The sequence below is a fragment of the Petromyzon marinus genome, chromosome 40 (genome assembly GCF_048934315.1).
Source record: "Petromyzon marinus isolate PM22_M1 ecotype Great Lakes invasive population chromosome 40, UKy_Petmar_22M1.pri1.0, whole genome shotgun sequence".
Taxonomy (NCBI): domain Eukaryota; kingdom Metazoa; phylum Chordata; class Hyperoartia; order Petromyzontiformes; family Petromyzontidae; genus Petromyzon; species Petromyzon marinus.
In genome coordinates, this window is record NC_133706.1 from 5,898,291 (window position 1) to 5,912,603 (window position 14,313).

At 47.0% G+C, this 14,313-nt stretch overlaps 1 protein-coding gene across 2 annotated transcripts in view; it reads right to left on the bottom strand.

The window, feature by feature from the left end:
• Window positions 1-14,313, bottom strand: part of LOC116950674 (uncharacterized) — a 49,292-nt gene that overhangs the window by 20,598 nt on the left and 14,381 nt on the right. For both annotated transcript variants that reach the window (XM_076073055.1, XM_076073056.1), the window contains exons 3-6: window positions 8,005-8,044; window positions 6,401-6,456; window positions 5,003-5,079; window positions 894-988 (exon numbers count right to left, since the gene is read on the bottom strand). In XM_076073055.1, the coding sequence (XP_075929170.1) occupies window positions 894-988; window positions 5,003-5,079; window positions 6,401-6,456; window positions 8,005-8,044 (268 nt within the window). The remainder of the gene's footprint in view (window positions 1-893; window positions 989-5,002; window positions 5,080-6,400; window positions 6,457-8,004; window positions 8,045-14,313) is intronic.

Consider the following 14,313-nt stretch of genomic DNA (forward strand, 5'->3'; position numbering starts at 1 on the left):
AAAAACCTGCATTTGAACTCAGGACCCAGCAGTGCTGTCACATCGCTCTTGACATTGAGCTACTCAGCCACCTTACAGGCTATGCAGTTTGTACGTGCACAAGAGTGGACTGTAACAGTCGGAATGTGGCAAGTTCACATAACTGTGGTTAAGTTCAACACCGTCCATCATCCTCCCAGAATCAATAGAAATTATCCATACAATGCTGTGGCAGGTCAACAGTGCTGCTGTTCAATGGATAGGCCGGCCCATGCAACAGGAATGTGGAATGTCCACCGCTGGCTCAAGTCTGCCATCACCGCGACACGCGCTGGAGTAGCAACGCTTGCGTTTGATGTCCCTGCCAAAGCGGCACAGCTGAGGGCGGTACCCGCAGTCTTTGAACAAACCACCCACAATGTGCCCGATCTCGTCAGATCTCAGAAGGCTAAGCAGAGTTGAGCCTGCGTGGGACTTGGATGGGCGACCACCACCACCACACTTACAACTATCCTATCTTTTTTATTGTTTGTTGTAGCTTGCTGACTCGTCCCTGCTGGACATCGGTGAAAAAGAGCTTCATAGCTCATGGGATTCCTCCAGAATGAATAAAGATTATAATTCTGAACTGGTTTCGTATGCGGCCGTGGGGCTACATTGCCAGCAGACGCCAATGTAGCAAAGCCCATTGTTCCACTGTACTATGCTTCAATGTCTATGGTCACCTGCCATCACCAACTCGCACTGACGAGCGTGGTGAAGTATGGTCAAGCAACTCAAAACAATCCGCACGGCGTTGGGAGGCCCTCGTCCAGCAAATGGGTCGACAGAAATGGCTGCGCACGAGCACGGATTCTTGTGAGCGCATGGCGTTTTCGGTGGCGGGCAGGGGGTGCTCACTGTGAGTTTCTCACCATCGTCGCAAGCAGCTGTGTCTCCCTGACTCTCCCCGGTTGCCTTCTGTGCCCGTGTGAATGACCCGGTGCTCTTGCCGGCCGCAGGTCCCTTGCTGCAACACATGGTCGATGTTACAGCGCGCGAGGGGTTTGTGCGGCATTGCATGTCGGAAAAACTGACAGCCTTATCCAAGGCGGCACTCAGTACACGCACAAAGTGCTCGCCACAAATGAGCCACAATAACCTTTCTGATCTCGCCAAGGATCATAAACCATCACGCGAACTCCCGGTCATCCTCGCCGCAGCTTTTGGCTCGACATCGAACAAAGACGGTCACCGCATCCGCGCTTTCAGATACTCTTCTGTGGCCGTCTGGAACGCTCTTTCTTACTATATTAGGGAGCCCCTGGAGCTATGCACTTCTCAATATGGAAAGGAAACTCTTTTCTTTAGAACTGCTTTTTGTGTGTAATTTTTTTTGTTTCCCTCCTGCATCTCCGAAGAGCAAGGTTTTGCTACGTACGGTGCCAAAGAAGTTCAACGTACATACATATACCCAGACCACCAGCTCAAAAGAACTGCGCGTGTGGCTGTGTCGTCGTTTCAGATCACCGGCTCAGAGAGGTGGAGAAAATGTGGTCAACCGACAGGCAGCCAGTGAAACAAAGACACATTTTCGGACCGGTTTTCATCCGTATATCAGTACAGCACATTCGTCTATTACACAATCATTCACTTCTGCCATACGCCTCTGGCGAGTCACATATATATGGGGAGGACTTTCCCCTTTACACTATGGGTGGGTGGGAGGGAATCCACGTTCATGCTTCCCCAGGACCGGACTCACCACCATGGCTGGAATAAGAACTGGGGTGGCACGGTTCACAGCGAAGTGTGCGATGGGCTTTTGTTCAAACACCGCAGGGAGGAGATGCGGATACGCGAAGGTGTGTACACACCAGCCTCGAGGCATTCAAAACGTTCAATACGATGCACTTCTGTACGAATCGGGGGTGTGCACCATTACTCATGCATTTATTAACACGTTTGCCGTGTGATGTTCATCTATGTGCTCTATAGGTATCTATTTAAAAAGCAGATCAAGCCTCCGGGAGAACGCGTGACTCCTTGTGTGACCAGTCCCACACTGAATCCCTCTCCCCCGTCACCGCCCCCTCTGAAAACAGACGCCTCTACAGTACACGCATAAGCTCCGTGACCCGAATGCAGCCTCTTCCTCCAATTCTCATCTCTTTGCTTCTGTTTCTCCGTTCCCAGACCATCCATATGCTCTCATTTTCCAATATTTGTTATTTTTATTTTCCCCTTCCATGATTTGATTCCGCGGCTCTCATGCGTCGGCATCCTTGACTCTCGCTGCTCATCCAATGGTGCAGCCATGGTACAACGTTGCTCGATGTGTTCATGTATTCTGCAATAATGTATACCGTAATAATATATAATGTAACAATGTATACTGTCTTCTTGGTTCTTTCGGTAAAGTCACGTAGAAGGGAATTAATAAAATAATAATAAAAATTACATAATAAAATGCAATTCTCACGACGTTTCGGCCACAACACAAGTAGCCTTCCTCAGGTGAAGAAACAGAACTGTTGGAAAGACAGCGCTCCAATGAACACTGCCAAGCTTGGCAGCGTATTTTAAGCTGAGCGCCTTGACAAAGGAGCTTACATATCAACAGATGAATTTAGCATTGAGGTAGCTGTGTTAATGTGATAGATTAGCAGGATGTTAAAGTCAGAAATTAGCATGTAACTGGGAGATTAGCATGACGTTAGTGTGAGGGATTAGCATGTAACTGGTCACGGAAGTAGCTATGTTAAAGTCAGAGTTTACATATCAACTGAGGCATTTAGTATATTGACGCTAAATAACTGCAAATACCTAACTATCATACAATAAACCGATGTGAAAGAACTAAATATAAACTGCATCAATATAATCAATGTATTCAATATATTCTCCAATAAGCTGAGCTTTTAACATAAAGTAACTGGGTATACACTACACTATATAATGAATACCATATAGTAAACTGATAAAAAAACTAAAATAGAAACTACAGCAATATTATCAATAAACTCAATATACTCTCCAATCAGTTGAGCTACTAACAATAAGTCATTATACATTACAATTCTACGTCGAAAAAAGTGGCAGTTTCTTTTATTTAATTTTTTCCTCAACGTTAGCACCACGGAAAGTGACGAGCTTTGTTCAGACGGACGAGTCCATCTATGCTCAGAACGGGGGAGGGGGGAGAGAGAGAGAAACAGCCACGATGCGCTGCTCTGTCCTGTGTTGCGTTACAACTATGCCCTGTGTTTGTATAGCCGGCTACCATGAGAGATTCGTTCATGAGGCCATCCACATATACGAACACAGAGACAATTTCAACCGAGAAGATGGATTCTGGCTTAGTAATCATTGGAAAGACGTGATAAACCATTTCGGTTCTTGATTGATTGTATTTTACGGTGACTTTCAGACCGCAGTCCATTCGCTGGCACTGCCTCTTAATACCTTTCACACGACGGTCATAGCATATTGTATAATAATAAATAGTATAACAGTGTAATGTTTAACATAATTCATAAGGCAATATAGTACCGTAATTGTATAGTGAATATGCAGCAGTGTGGTATAGAGTAGGATTGGTAGAATAATACATAGTATAATATTACAAGTCTAATATTTGTATAGTCTAATTTATAGGGTAGTGTATAGTAACGCATTGTATAAGTCAATGGTGGGGTTTGTCTATGGCAGTGTATATTACGGTGTATAGTCGTGTAATTTAGAAAAAAGTTTAGTTGGAGGCATATCAATATAATGCATAATGTTAGAGCTTACATTTCACTGTGTATACGATATTATACAATGTAGTTGAGATTGGAAGGTATAATATTGTAATGTATAGTAGTCTAGTTTGTAGCATAGTTGTAACGCATCACAGGACAGAGCAGCGCATTGTGGCTGTGTCTCTCTCTCCCCCCTCCTCCGTTCCGAGCATAGATGGACTCGTCCGTCTGAACAAAGCTCGTCGCTTTCCGTGGTGCTAATGTTGAGGACAAAAAGAAAAAAACCCGCCACTTTTTTCGACGTATAATTGTAATGTATAATGACTTATTGTTAGTAGCTCAGCTGATTGGAGAGTATATTGAGTTTATTGATAATATTGATGTAGTTTATATTTTAGTTTTTTTAATCAGTTTACTATATGGTATTCATTATTTATTGTAGTGTATACCCAGTTACTTTGTTAATAGCTCAGCTTATTGGAGAATATATTGAGTACATTGATTATATTGATGTAGTTTATATTTAGTTTTTTTCACATCGGTTTATTGTATGATAGTTGGGTAGTTGCAGTTATTTAGCGTCAATATACTAAATGCCTCTGTTGATATGTAAACTCTGACTTTAACATAGCTACTTCCGTGACCAGTTACATGCTAATCCCTCACACTAACATCATGCTAATCTCCCAGTTACATGCTATTTTCTGACTTTAACATCCTGCAAATCTATCACATTAACATAGCTACTTCAATGCTAAATTCTTCTGTTGATATGTAAACTCCTTTGTCAAGGCGCTCTGCTCATCCCACCCAGCTTAAAATACGCTGCCAAGCTTGGCAGTGTTCATCGGAGCGTTGTCTTCCCGACAGTTCTGTCTCTTCACCTGAGGAAGGCTACTTGTGTTGTGGCCAAAACGTCGTGAGAATTTTATGTTATTTTATTATTTTATTATTTCCCTTCTACGTGACTTTACCGAAAGAACCAAGAAGATGAATCCCTGCAGTCACGAAAGCTTTAAATCGGAATGTACACTGTATTCATGTATACTGTATTACTGTATAGGCTGCGGATGTTCAAATGTTTTCTTTACGAGCCCACTACGAGTCCACGATGCCTTTGCCGCGTACGCGTCGCTTGATACCCTGGACACCTCCCCCGCACCTCTTGCGCACGAGGTCGTCATTATTCCAGGTGAAATTGTTTTTGTAACAACGAATCGTGACCAATTGGGTTCACGCGCACCGCTGTTTGGCCCCCGACGCATCGCGCAGGGGGACGAGGGATCGCAACGCGCCCTCACCGAGAGTGACCAACCGAGCCCCGGTCGGAGTTGAGTGACCGCGTGCTGCTGATGCTCCTCGGGAATCCGCTCGTCACCTGCAGTCGGTCACGCAACCGTGTTAATTGTGGGCACAGTGGTGTTAATTGTGGGCACAGTGGTGTTAATTGTGGGCACAGTGGTGTTAATTGTGGGCAGCGTGTTAATTGTGGTCACCGTGTTAATTGTGGGCACAGTGGTGTTAATTGTGGGCAGCATGTTAATTGTGGGCACAGTGGTGTTAATTGTGGGCACAGTGGTGTTAATTGTGGGCAGCATGTTAATTGTGGGCACAGTGGTGTTAATTGTGGGCACAGTGGTGTTAATTGTGGGCAGCGTGTTAATTGTGGGCACAGTGGTGTTAATTGTGGGCACAGTGGTGTTAATTGTGGGCACCGTGGTGTTAATTGTGGCAGCGTGTTAATTGTGGGCACAGTGGTATTAATTGTGGACACAGTGGTGTTAATTGTGGGCACAGTGGTGTTAATTGTGGGCACAGTGGTGTTAATTGTGGGCAGCGTGTTAATTGTGGGCAGCGTGTTAATTGTGGGCACAGTGGTGTTAATTGTGGTCACCGTGTTAATTGTGGTCACTGTGTTAATTGTGGGAACAGTGGTGTTAATTGTGGTCACCGTGTTGTGGTCACTGTGTTAATTGTGGGCACAGTGGTGTTAATTGTGGTCACCGTGTTAATTGTGGGCAGCGTATTAATTGTGGTCACTGTGTTAATTGTGGGCAGCGTGTTAATTGTGGTCACCGTGTTAATTGTGGGCAGCGTGTTAATTGTGGTCACCGTGTTAATTGTGGGCAGCGTGTTAATTGTGGGCATCGTGTTAATTCTTGGCAGCGTGTTAATTGTGGGCACAGTGGTGTTAATTGTGGGCTGCGGAAACCAGAACACACGGAGAAAACCCACTGTCTCATGCGAGAGGGCAACACTCTATCCCACACAGATGGAACAGATGGAGATTAGCCCACACTTGCTGTATCGCCCGAGGAGCAGCAGCAACAGCAGTCTGCATGCAGATCACGACACAGCTTGCAATTATACATACCTGTCAACCCCTTATCAGTGCCTACCTTGTTACAGACCAATTCAGACCTTCTTGGTCACCCCCTGGGGATGGTGGTGTGGGGTTGGTGGTGGGGGGTGGGTGGTGGTGGGGGGTGGTGGTGGGGGGTGGTAGTGGGGGGTGGTGGTGGGGGGTGGGGCATGGTGGTGGGGGATGGTGGTGGGGGTGGTGGTTCGGGGGGTGGTGGTTCGGGGGGTGGTGGTTCGGGGGGTGGTGGTTCGGGGGGTGGTGGTGGTGGGGAGTGGGAGATGGTGGGTGGTGGTGGATGGTGGTGGTGGTGGGGGGGGGATGGTTCTGCTGCCGGTACCTGATGCGTCCTCTGCCTGCCGCCTTGCACAGCCTCGTGGCGCTCCTTGGCAAAACCTGCCGAGCGACATTAGCAGGAGGAGGTGATATTGACCAGCAGCCCCAACCATCTCGGGCCTGCGTGCTTTGCCACACCACGGCGGCAATCCCCGCGCACTCTGCTCTTGCAGAGAGCCTCGACAGGGATTGTGCCACGCATGGGTTCAACAAGAGGCCTTCAAAGTTATTGGTGGAAATATTTTGGGGGATTTTGTTGTTGTTGTTGTTGATGATGCTGGTGTTTGTTCATCACTGCCAACAGCAGCATCGCCCCTCCCCCCACCTCCAAACATTTGCAACGTGATTTCAATGACTTCACAAGTCCGTAACACACAGCCGTCAACCCATGCGGCTTATCCCACATTCTTGTGCAGGGGAATTGAGTTTTCAGGTCCATCCGGCGTACAGCCGTTTCAATACGGGCAAAAAAAAACGTGTGTTTGTCCTATTTGTTTGTGTTTCTCTCCTTGTACTGGGACTTTGTCGGATGAACGTTGAGACGTATAAGGGCACGGGGTGACCAATGAGGTCTGAGCTGGTTTATAATAAGATTGGGCACTGACAAGGGGCTGACAGGACAGGCAGGTGGGGTGACATGTTCGGACACCGCTGTCTGACTCAGGGTGGTGCACTGCCTAGCTGCGAAAAATCTCAATGCACGACAGCGATAGCACGATTGCAAAATATATATTTGAGTGTTTAAAAACAAACAAACAAACACATAACTGAATATTCGCACGCTAATTGTGGACAGGTGGTGAAGTCAAATAATATACGGTACGGCAATTACAATTAAAAATACCCAAAGTTAATTTGTCAGTTCACTGCTGGGTGAAGGTCTTGTCACTCCGTGTTGGCCGTAAGGGTTGTTTGACCATACTTCACCACGCTGGTCAGTGCCCAGGACTGGTCCAGATATCACTCGCCATTGATGTTAGCCGTGGCTGGGGTTAAACTCAGGTTCGCGGGCTCATAGGGCTACATATTAACCGCTGTAACACTCATTCTTAATGTAGACATTTTATGACACATCTTAATATTATTATTATTGCATTGCTATATTTCTTAGCTGCCTTTTTGTTGTATGAATTACTCAACAGACGCGCCCCAACTCATCAGATATTGCAAGCTAAGCAGACTTCGAGCCTGGATGGTGTTTGGATGGGCTGTCACCAGGCACGTCACAGGTTCTGCTGGAGGCGGCCGTGGGGCTGTGCTCCATTGTGGGCAGCAGAGGGCAATGGAGCAAAATCGCATTGTTGTACTCTACTACACTCAAACGTCTACGCCCCCCCCCCCCCATCCTTCGCCAACCCGCATCGACAGGCGTGGTGATGACGTGCGGTCAAATAACCCCCACGGCGTGGGAAGGCCCTCATCCAGCAGTGGACCGACAAACAGACCGTACCTGCACCGTGTGTTTAACAGCTGCCTTCTGTCCAAGTGAAATATCGTATGCGTGTATGTGTATTGAACTTCTTTCGCGCCGTACGTCGCCAAGCTTGCTAATCGGAGGCATGGGGAATTGTGTAATAGATATGAATATCTTCTGATCCAGCTTCTTACCTGTCCACGTCTCGACACCTTCCTGATTTTCCTTATTTCCCTGTAGGAAAAATAAAATACATCATTAAAAATACACTCGTATACTATTTGTTAATGACGTAAAAACAACAAAAATGCCCGTTAATTATAACCACGGTAAACGACCGAAGATCTTAGAGTAGGCTGCAAAGTTTGGCCCAAGATAAATCTGAGCGGAGCAAAAATCACGGTTCAATTACTTCACTAAACAAAAGATCATTATTTGGCGTGGGACACAATATGTACATATTGTTAAATCAGGAGGCAAATAAAAGCGAGGTAGTAAGATAGCATTGGGAAGAGTGAATGTGAAGAGTGGATTAAAAGAGTGGATTTAAAGAGTGGATTTAAAGAATGGATTTAAAGAGTGAATATAAATAGTGAATTTAAAGAGTGAATGTGAAGTGAACATGCAGAGCGAACGTGAAGAGTGAACGTGAAGAGTGAATTTAACCATGAAGAGGACACCGTGAATTCCTTCCGCGCCTTCACTGCACGGCAGGGTTGCCGCGAAATCAACTTTCTTCAATCAAACTTTATTATTTAACAGTGTCCCTCACCACCATGGAATCGTCAGAGGGCTTCACATATTACCGTAACATTACATAATTCACATTTGAGATACACGGAACGGTAAAAAGTATTTTAAAAGTTAAAAGTATATAAACGAGATTATAAAATAAAATACGATGTAAACATTCCCGATACGAAGGTCATCGCGAAATCCGTTTCTCACGAATCTGCGATTGTATTTCGCATTTGTGTTTTAAGTATTTCGCGTGAACCGTACTTACAGGGCCAATAAAGAGACTACTCACGAATGTTAATAAAGGGTCACTGCAATAGTTTCCCAACTGCAATTCACTCAGCGTAACCCTGCCACGAGTCTTCCTAATCAATGCAACTCTATAATTTAATCAGATAATGAAGACCAATTTATCTGGAGAGCATTTTACACTACACGAATATAATGAGTAATAGCATTTTAAAAATATATACTTCAATTATTACCCTGAACATTATTATTTGATACATATTTAATGGAGACATTAAACATGGAAGTAACAATAAATATCAGCAACAATAATTAGTGTGATATTTTTAAAAATCGGACGATTCAATGATCGTGGATTAACCTTGTACGATATTCCATAGTATCGCCAAATCTCGCTAACCCTACTACACACAGGCACTAACAACAATCGGTGAGATGTAACGAGTGTTCGGAGTTGTGCTGTCAGGATTGTATCCTAGCCAGCGTCTCAATGAGAGCACCAACCCTCAGCAACTACAACTGCGGTCACAGCCAGCATTGATTCCCTCTCGAGAGACAGCTCCCTGCCATGGGACTGTGGAATTTCCTTTAAATTTGAATATAATTATGCCGACGATTAAATCATCATTGAATGCCCCCGAATCTCGTCAGATCTCCGCAGCTAATCAGCTTTGAGTCTACTTAATGTTGAGTTGGGAGACTGCCAGTGAGTGCTACGAGGTGGCCAGGAGATGGCGGTATACTGAAGTATTGAATCCATCTGTGCGAAGCTTCGAGCGATTTCCCCTTCCATGCGCGTGCCGAGCGGACACTTCAGCTTCCTTGCACAGACCAAACACTCGTTCATGGAATTAACCAAATATCCCAATGCGAGACGTTTCTGACAAAAGAGTCTTGGATACTCGGTGAGACTTTGCTGGGTAAATATAGAACACTATTGAAACGACACGAACTACTCGGAGCCTCTTTATTCATAGTAGGTTTTTTTTGGGTCAGATCGCGTAAATGTGTCGTTAAACCCGCCACCACCCGACACAGCCAATTAGTAAGGTTTGTCACGTAGACAAAACGTGCCAATTAGTTTACAATCAGTACTCCAACACACCGGTGTGCTGTACTAGTAACGAAATGGCACGTTTTGTTTACGTGGCTGTGTCGGGTGGTGGCGGGTTTAACGACATTTATATTTTGATTTAAAGCTTTCGTGACTGCAGTAATTCATATTCTTAGTTCTTTTGGTAAAGTCACGTTGAAGGGAAACAACAAAATAATAATATATATAAAACAATAAAAATTCTCACGACGTTTCGACCATAACACAAACGGTCGTCTTCAGGTGTGTCGGTTTGCATACATTTATTTATTTTTAAACGGTGTATTTAATTATTTACTTATAAAAAAAACGTTAGCGCCAAATCGCTGCGCGTGACGCTAACGTTTTTATAAATAAATAAATACACCGTTTAAAAATAAATAAATTTATGCAAACCGACACACCTGAAGACGACCGTTTGTGTTATGGTCGAAACGTCGTGAGAATTTTTATTGTTTTATATATATTTTATTATTTTGTTGTTTCCCTTCAACGTGACTTTACCGAAAGAACTAAGAATATGACACATTTATATTTACACGATCTAACCCCCCCCCAAGAAAAAAAATCTGTATTATAAATTTAAAAACATCATTATTAAATATATGTTTAAAACCTATGACCAAACCACCAGGAATGCACCACATTTGATCAGATCTCAGACGCTGAGCCTTTCAATGTAATGGGATACATGGTGGACAGCATAGGACAGTGCAGCAAAGGAAATTGTTGTACTGTACTTGTATGCGCCTACATCTATGCTCCCCGCCTTCACCAACATACGCTGACCCAGCATGGTGAAGGACGGTCAGTTAATCGTCGGTCAAATCCCACCTGGCAGGTGAAATCCTTCATCCAGCAGTGGATTGACAAAAGGCTCTGTACAAGTGTGGCGCTTTTGGTTCTAGCCTACTTCAAGATCCACCTTTGTTGGTCAGCCAAGTCACGCTCAAGTAAAGTGTGGGTCGAGTCTAATGAGAGAGTAACGGATATCAAAACGGAGGTGATTTAGGACGGTTGGTTCATCTTAAATTGTTAGGTACGCTCCCCCCTGCCTGCTTTCACACCATGGCGTATATCTGTACAACACGGTGTGCTTACACTATACCCCAGGACGACCCCTTTTACCCCCACACACTCACACCTGAGGCTACGCGTTCCCGAACACAACAACCGCCATTCGCCACTGTGGCGGTGACGTCACCACGACGCTTGTGCCAGGCTATGTGCATGTAGAGGCCACGTGAAGTGTCGAACGCCTGCTGACCCAGGTGCCACGGGTCGACTGACTGAGATGACTGCCCCCTACTATGCCAACTTGCTGTGCTTTAGCCACCCGGCGCTCTGCTCTCCTCCACCCTCAGTTGTTGTTGGAGGGCGACCGCCTCCAACTGCCCAATAGCGTCCTTCACGAGCCTCCTCCACAGAGGCCGATCTTGACACCGCTGGTACCAGTCATTGGCAAGTCCACTCAGCTCCACGTCCTCCTGTACCACATCACTCCATCTCTTCTCCAGCCCGTGCCGCGCCCGTTCAGCCCCCTCTATCCGACCGAACAAAAGCTGTTTAGGCATGCGGTGGCTGGGCAACGCAGCCTTGCCTGCCGGAGGAGCTCACCGAAGGAACTTTGTCCAGATCTTTCAAGGATTTGTGAGCTCCTCACACAATCCAGCCTGGTTAAACCCAGGATGGATCGCTGGCAGGCCACCCTAATGTTTCTAACTGGGGAAGATGTGCAATTTGGGGGGTCCACGTTTCGCAAGCATAGAGAAGGAAGGAAATTACCGTGGCCAAGAAGACCTGAAGCTTTGTGCGGGGCGACAGACCAGGTAGCTTACACACAGCGTTACACAGCCGATGAAAAGATAATGCCGCTCGACTGATTCGGAGTGAGACCTATGCTGTCAAACCAGAGCCAGTCATGAGAACACTGCCCAGGTATGGGAAACTCTCCACTCTCTCCACAACGGCCCCATCACCAATTGGGAATTGTGGGGGTTTAGTGTCCGATGGTATAAAATACCCAGGCAGGTGCTTAGTTTTGGTGGGGCTGATGGTAAGGCCCCACCTCTTAGCGGCAAGCTCCAGGTTCAGCAGCAGCACCTCCAACTCCCTCCTCTGAGTGAGCAGCAATTACCAGATCATCGGCATACGTAACTTGGTTGGTCAATAGGGAGCCATCCCTTGATGAGACCAGGCCACTTTGGGTTTGAATGGGGTCCTGGGTATACACCCACCACCAGAGTGGAAGAATGGCAGGCGCATCTTACAGATGACAAGTCGATGGTCAGAGGGCAGATCAGCTCCACGGTAGGTCCTGGTGTCAAGGACATGGGCCTGCATCCGCTGTTCCATCACTATGTAGTGCAGCAGATGTTCTTGCTTGGACAAGGCATGCATCCATGATGTTGTGTGGATGCGCCGATGCCGGAAAAGCATGTTGGTAATCACAAGCCCATGGGCTGCACAAAAATCTAGCAGCCTCCTATCGTTGTTATTGAGCTGATCTGGCCCATGCCTTCCAATCACTCTAGACCAGGTGCCAGCATCATGACCAACTCGGGCATTGAAGTCGCCCAACAAGATGACTCTATCCCGAGGGGTCACTTTAGCTAGCACCTGTGACAGGAGGTCATAGAAGGTATCTGACTCATCGGCCTTGCCTGCATCCCTCCACGGATGTTCATCTTCGGTGGGGGCATATGTAACCACGGCCACCACTCCTCGCCTCCGGTTGATGGGAAGGCAAGCCCAAAGTAGCCTGGGGCTTACCGCTTCCCACACCTCACCGCCACGCTCCCACGCCCCCTTCATTCTTTTCTTAGAAGAAGAGCCACTCCCTGTTGTTTGGCAGTCTCCTGCCCCTAATAGAGGACTGTCCACCCCTCATGGTGGCAGGAGCCAGAACCAGTCCACCAGACCTCCTGAATACCACAGAGATGCAAGTGGTACCGGTCCAGCTCCCTACAGAAGAGTGGCAGCCTCTCCTCCGTAGTGAGCGTTCGAACATTCCACGTGGCCATCCACAGTGGTTTTTTGTTGTTTCAGGAGGAGCCCCGAGGGTAAGAATTCAGTCTCCTGGCTCCGCCAAATGGGGTTTGGCCAGGAGACGTCATAGACGCTTGTCCCTCCGGCACAAGCTTAATTAAAATTTTCAAACGTGGTTTGGTGGTAATAAATTGAAAGTGGAGAGGTTACCAGCCCCCATTTGGCCAGTGAGGTGGTTACAAACGCCATCAGGGGAAAGGCCAATCTAAATTGGTCCCCCACCCCCAAACCCACGGCACTGCCCACCACTGTGTTGCCGTCCGGCACCAATGAGGAGGTAGGGGGTTGTTTTTGCCGGACTCCCGAACACCCCCCCCCCCCCCTTAAGGCACATTTAGCCTTACCGGCGTTCACCACCCCACGTTTGGGCTACATTCAGAAGAAAGCCGACTTGGAGGCGACGCTCAATGTCGTTCGCCGTGGGCCAACCCCGGCCTGCCACCGTGATCCGAGGAGGAAGAGAGCTGGAGGCCTGCTGGCTCCTCTCCACAACAGGGGCAGCCATCAGAGGCAGCCTCCCTGCGCTCCTCTGCCCATCCCTGCTACCCCCATCGGGTGTCCAAGCTGGGACACTTGGAGATTTTCTGTAACTGCTCCTGTTCCCTCCTGGCTGGCGCTTGCGAGCTAAGGTCTTCCTCCATTCACCCTCCGCTATATTCTGGTGTGTGTGTGTGGGGAGGGGGGGGGGGAGTCCCTATTTATAGGAAGCCGGCCGCACTAATGGTGAATGACACCTTGCTTGTTGCAGGTATCTCTCATTTTCATCACCTATTACAGGTGGACCCCACCCTCCGTTGTGTTCTGCCTTGACACGTAATGGTGTCACGTGACAACAAGCACATTATATATTATATATACTGCATAGATAAGTTATTATTATTAATGCAATAACATGAGCATGAAAATACGTTTGACTTTTTTTGTAAATAACCTTACACATTTTCAAGAACTGGGCGCACTTGGAACGAAGCCACGCTGCGTGTACTGTATGCGGAACTTCTTTCGCACCATACGTGCCGGGGGGGGAGGGGGTAAAGGACAACAAACGTTTGGCAGGAATACTGCATGTACACCAACTACCCCCCCCCCCTCCCCCGTCTCCTCCTTGTTACCACGCGACACTGATGGAGTGCTGTACGGGGAAAACAGGAATCCACGTTGCATGCAAGTGGCACATTATCGCCGCGTGCTATTACAGCGATATCAGGCTCTTCCCAATCAAAACACCGCCCGGGCGCTAACACAAGCAGGCAGTGTTCCTCGCAGCGTTAGACGTGACGATGCTTTGACGAGGTTTGAAATAAACATCTGAAGAGCCAAGGGACACATGAAACTGTGGGGTGGGAGGGAGGTGAACGGGTAACTCACAGGTCAT